Raw genomic sequence first — 6,000 nt, 5'->3', positions numbered from 1 at the left:
ACACTACACTAGCATGGGAAATAGGGACAAGGGACTCGGCATAACTTGCGCCCCGAAACGAGCAACCAAAGCACAGAAGTACGTTGGAAGAGCAAGAGGCCAGCAGAGCGCGCGGGCACAGGCGCGCGCGGAGGCCCAGTGTCTGATGGGAAGCGCAGTCCGTGGGGCAATGCGGAAACTGGGAGGCTCCAAAAGAATGTTGACGGGTCGCCTAGCAACGGTCAGTGCGCGGCGTGCGTTGCTATCGCAGGTAAGAGCAGCAGACGGTTACCGCTGCCCAAGGCAGAGCGATCTACGCCGGGAGCCTCGCACCGAGCCCCGGTCCCCGAGTCCATCCGACCCTGCCACCCGCCGCCCGGGAGCCCGAAACCCAGCACCCTGCCAGCCCTCAGGATCGAGGCCGGTGGTCAGACAGAGATGGTTGCAGAGCAACAACAGCAGAAGCAACCGCAGGTGAAAGGAGCCCCCGAGAAGGCCGCCTTCAGGAGGGAGGCTGCGGGCAGCAGTAGCAAGCACCCCCAGGCCTTCACTGTCAGAGCCCTCATGAAGAATTCGGTGGTGAGTGACAAGCAGCATCCCCCAGCCCATCCATTGTTGTAACCATCAGCAATAGCAGTGGTGGGATAAAAGTGTGTTTCAGCCCCCTCTGCATAAAGGGTTTAGTGTTGTGCATTTCGAGAAGGGAAGCTCACATCTCCACCTCCATTTTATCTCTACTTCCCAATTCAGTTATTGTAACCATGGACGCCTGTTTCCTGGTTTAGAAATGGCGACTCCAGCCTAGAATAAAACGAATATTCGTGTTCAACTTGAGATTTACCTTTACAGGCTCAAATTGAATCACATTCCCTTGAATTTGGGTCCCAGTAAAAATCGTTAGCAAGTTTCTATTCGCAGGAATGTGCCCAGGATGGGAAATGTGTGCCAGTGACAAGGAGTCATCTGGAAAGCATATAATCGACTCTCCAGGTAGTTAAAGAGACAAAGCTCTAATTCTGACCAGCTCACAGGTAATATACAGAGAGTAGATACTGAAGCTGTATGGTCTACATACAGTTACGTATACAAAAACGCAGACAGGTTTCATGTTTGTTTCTTTGCCCTGTGTAGAAGGCAGATAATTCGCGAGACAGTTCAAAGGCATTAGCTCTTATTTAAGGATCCTTCTCACAGCACTTCTACGTTTAAATAAGGCTTTCTCATTCCAGCTACACGGCCTATAATTGTGTGCGCACATGCTTACATTTACTTGTGGTTTCCATGGAGCACAATCAAAGCGTTCACCTGCCCGAACAACTTCTGCTGACACAGTGACACTTGAATGGGAGGAATTTGCATTAAACACAGCGGGTAGGTGAAAGGAGTTACTCTGAATATGGGGATCACATGGCATCCCCTGGGTGGCTTAACTTAAATGCAGAAGCCAAACCTGGTTACGTTTAAATTTACATTATAAAAAACTTGCTCGCGTTTCATCAACATCCAAATTACCAGCATTCTACTTCATACTCATCATAAATTAAAAGAAACGCGTACTATGCTACTGCAGCTTCTTTTGGAATAAATGCCCTTCATGACTAAGCACAATAAAGACAATATGAACTACATAGAAACATACTGAAAATGTCCATCTTAGTTGACATAACTGGCGAGCTGCCACTCATCGTTGTTTTGGAGCCATGAACTTTTGAGTTGATGGGTAGCATGGACACAACGCTCCTCTCACGACTGACTACTCATTACCTCTTTCACTCAGTTCATCAAGAGTTTTCTTGTTCACCACATCCTTCACAAATATCGAGCCCGATTTACGAAGGTTATTTGTAGTAAAGATAGGAGTGCGAAGTCTCCACTCTCATGGTGGAATCTCCGCACAGCGCACTCTCTGAAGTGCGCTGTGCGGAGATTCCGCCACAACTGTGGAGATTACGGCACAGGTGCAGAGACCGCCAGAGTATAGAGACTCCGCAACGAGTGCGGACACTCCGCCACGAGTATGAAGGCTCTGCACTCGTAACTTTACTACCTTCGTTAATCGGGCCCATCAGGTTTAAGTTGATACAAACGAGTGACCATATTTTTTGTGTCTGATAAATCTGTCCCCAATCTCCTTACTTCAGCATATGTTGTCTATGTTCGTCCGGTAATTAGACCTGGGCGGTGAATTCGTTCCGCTCGCGGAATTTGCGTAATTTTGCGTTCCGCGACTTCGGGACATTTTTTGCTTGTTCGCATTCGCAGATATTTCCTCTCGAGCACGCAAACAGCGATTGCGAACAGTAAAAAAGCATCGCGAACAAGCAATTCCGCGTGTTCGCAGAATTTCTGCGTGTTTGCGGAGATTTTCTACCATTTCGCGCAGATTTGCGTAACCGATTATGCAAATTCCGCTCACCCCTACCGGTAATGTTAAATGTTTTCAAACACTATAGGTCGCTTTTGCATGGGGAAAACAATAGGCTTTAAACATGTTGAGAATAGCCGTGTAGATGGCCTCGTACAGAACAATGTACTATCAAACAGAACAAGCATTTGCAATGCCAATAGGCCTGGCTCATGAATGAAGTCCATCTTTAGTTATTGCTGGGTTTGGTTCTCAGTAAGTCATTAACCACAAACTCTATCACTTATTCTTGGACTTGTGTATCCACTCATCCTTGCACTCTCACAACCACAAAAACACACAAAAACTGAAGATGTTATGTAAGATAAATTAAAAGAATAAAGTAGACAAAAGAAAACATCTGCCACCTAAATAGGATGGGCACATGGTTGGAATCAAAAATACAATTTAACACACCAGTGTGAGGGCGCTGCACAAGAGTACTGTATGCGGTGTATCATTGTCCTAAAGTTGCAGCATGACTGGCATGTTTAGAAACAATGTGATGGCCATCTTGGATTGGCAAAACAATGATATAGCATGTACAATACCATTCCATGATAGTCTCCTCGTTTAGAAACAGTTGCCATGAAGGAAGCAACACACTACACATGAAATGAGTGGCAAGCAAATGACCCGTTAGCACCTTTTGGAGAAGTACATTGAGCCCTAAAAATGACAAATAAAATTCGAGAAGGAAAGAAATGAAAGGGGGCTCATAAAATTAAAAAAATTAAAAACTGAAGAAGTGGCAAAGAAGCATACTGTTTTTTAGGTCGGTATGCAGATGTGATCAGGCAAAAGCTATCACAGGGCAAGAGACCCAATGGCTGAAGTGGCGGACCGATTGCCCAATGCTGTTTGCTGTCAGGGATTGAGGCAGAGTGTAAATGACACCCAGAGACCAATGGCAGAAAAGGGCTGACAGGAAGCCCTTCTATGTGAATATTGGTATTTATGTATGTATGTATTTGTCATGGTTTGTTTTATTACAAGATCATTGCAGGCAACTAAGCCTTATTTTTTATCACACTAAGGGGGTTGTTTGGAGTAGTTATCATCGATGGCACCACTCCACTATACACTATACTTACAAAAAGGTAACTGTATGGTTTGAAAATATAAGCAAAAATACTGCTGTGTAAGTTTAAGACGAGATCTCTCACTCACCCAAAGGTGACAAGCTTCATCATTTGGTTCCCTCTTACACACTGTGACCACAAGGTAGACCGTGTGGGCTACAACTCTCCCTCAGGAGAGGAGCGTGAGGTGTTTTCAGTCATCTAATGGAAGACGGAGTGAGGGGCTGAGTGCAAAATAAAATTCAAAAAGTGACTCAAAACTAGCTTATGGGAGACAAAAATAACTTTAATATGTGTCCCCAATGGTTAGAGCTGAAAAGCTTAGTGAAAAATAGGGGTATGGATATTCCCTACTGAGTTACGGTCAACATGTTTCTGCCTGTGTGACCTACTGGTTCATGGCATTCTTCAGGACCCACTTGTAGTCACTTTGCTATTTCCGTGTAAATAAATAATTTAAAAAAGTGAAAAATATCATACTCTAATATGGTGGCATCAGTCAATGTGGTACCAGCAGCTGCACTCCTGTCCACAGTCACTTAGGTACTATTAATGTACCGCCACCTTCAAGAGGTCCTTTACTGACAGATCTCAGGAGTCTCAATCTCTATTGTCTGCCTCATTGTTGTAAAGACCAGGGAAAGGCAACTAACCCTATCAGGTTTTCCGTAAGGGTTCTATCGGGAATTATTACAGTGCAAATCGCCTACCACTGGGGTTTGTCAAAGGGGGTAACTAACACCGCAGTCCAGGCCTATAAAAGTAATTTGTGCGACTCTGTGTATCAAAATACATGTCTGCAAGCTTTAACACGGTGCAGTAACAATCCACCCTTAAAGGCCTATTGTCTTGAATATATTTGTTTCATTGCACATAAATCCGACCTACTGTATTTGTCATAACATTTCCTATTAAACTGATCAGATCTACGGAATCTAAAATAACTTTTCACAATGAACCAATTGGGCATATAGCTTTTCATACTGTCTTGTCACCATATCCATTTTTGAGCCTACTGTAGAGAGCATTAACTTTCCCATACTGCAACCATCAGGTATAATGTAATTAAATTACAGATATGTACAAAATAAACCATTAACCCATTGTTTTCACAATACTTAAGTGTGGCTACTGGCTTTGTCATAAATGTTCATGATGAACAGTTCAAACCTGTGGAATATGACATGTTTCCTAAGGAAACAAGGAAGGCCATAGCCTTTACTGTTTGTTTGACACCAGAACCAAGAGAGGTGAATTGCACAAACACTGACAACCATCATGCATTCAGTTATTTAATTACAAATACTTACAAAAGTACAGTTGGCAAAACAGTATACAAACCCTCTCTAAATAGCCTAACCAGGATTATTACAGTGAATGACCTCTATCCCAAGGGTTTGTCAGAGGAGGTGATCAATACCAAAACCCTTGACTACTCAGGTAGTCTGTAAGATTTCATATAACAAAATACCCATTCACAGCCTGTAACACAGTGTACTTGTACCAGCAATCTACTGTGAAGGGCCTATGAGCTTTAACAAATGCTTTTCTCAATAAATAAGGGAGGCCTCCGCCTTTGTCTTAACGTTTCATAATAAGCAGATCAGACACATGGCATTCAACATAACTTTGCACGTAGAACAAATCACACCTACTGTCTTTGTCAACGGCTTGGCCCCATAACCAACCTAGGCCTACTGTATACAGTGTAAGCTTTCCCTCATAATGCAACCAACAGGGATACAGTCGTAAAAGTACAGATATGTGCAAGGTTGTTTCCATTAACTATGAGTAAGAATGTCTTACTTCTCAAAATTCACGAGTAAGTCCCTGCTGAAAAATATCGACTGGATCTCCATAGTGTGACCGTCTTTGTTGGAGTCAGTTGCTCCTCTCATGTCAGATCAAAAGCGGTCTGACCAGTTTCTAAGACAGTGACTTCTAATCTTTCTGTAGTTTTTAACCCAATGTTTTAGTGAATTGTGCATAGCCCTTCTATTAAAGCTCATCTCAGCACTCCTCTCTTCTCCCTCATTAAGTCAAAGCAGACATGCACAGTTACCTAAGGATGCCCTAGCAATTAGGGCTATTCAGACATGGATAGCCTCTCAAACTATTGTCCGAAAAATATGTTCTATTTGGAAAAAAACACACTTTTCTGATTTTAGATCAAAGTACAAGTCTCTGGGTTAAAATAGTGCTATGATTTAGAGAGGGTGTATAACCCTACACTGCCTTTCTTTTGATCACTTATCTAATATTATCTGCATGCAGTTTCATTGTGGTGTTTGGCATTAAACCTGTCTATGGATACATTCTTAAGCCACACAGCTTTTACTTGTGTTTTTAATGCTTTATTCTTCATAGATGCTGACAAATCACTAGGCATGATCGCTCAACAGAATATCAACAGTTTAGGTTTGTTCAGGTTGGGGGTCTGAGTCTAGGTCAAATTAAGAGTAACAACAAGCTAAAAATTGTGGGAAGGGAAAGCCGACAGGATTCCTTGCGGTGATCTAGGAAGTGTAGGGACCA

The 6,000-nt window shown here is 43.1% G+C and overlaps 1 protein-coding gene across 1 annotated transcript in view; it reads left to right on the top strand.

Annotated features, from left to right (window-relative positions):
• The first annotated feature begins 219 nt into the window (after positions 1-219).
• Positions 220-6,000, top strand: part of PACRG (parkin coregulated) — a 1,181,602-nt gene continuing 1,175,821 nt past the window's right edge. The window contains exon 1 of the mRNA XM_086927307.1: positions 220-558. Coding sequence (XP_086783433.1) covers positions 418-558 — 141 coding nt within the window. The 5' untranslated portion in view covers positions 220-417. The remainder of the gene's footprint in view (positions 559-6,000) is intronic.

The sequence above is a fragment of the Lissotriton vulgaris genome, chromosome 6, assembly GCF_964263255.1.
Source record: "Lissotriton vulgaris chromosome 6, aLisVul1.2, whole genome shotgun sequence".
NCBI classification, from domain to species: domain Eukaryota; kingdom Metazoa; phylum Chordata; class Amphibia; order Caudata; family Salamandridae; genus Lissotriton; species Lissotriton vulgaris.
Note: the sequence above shows the minus strand (reverse complement) of the source record. Positions and strands in the feature narration are given on the sequence as shown.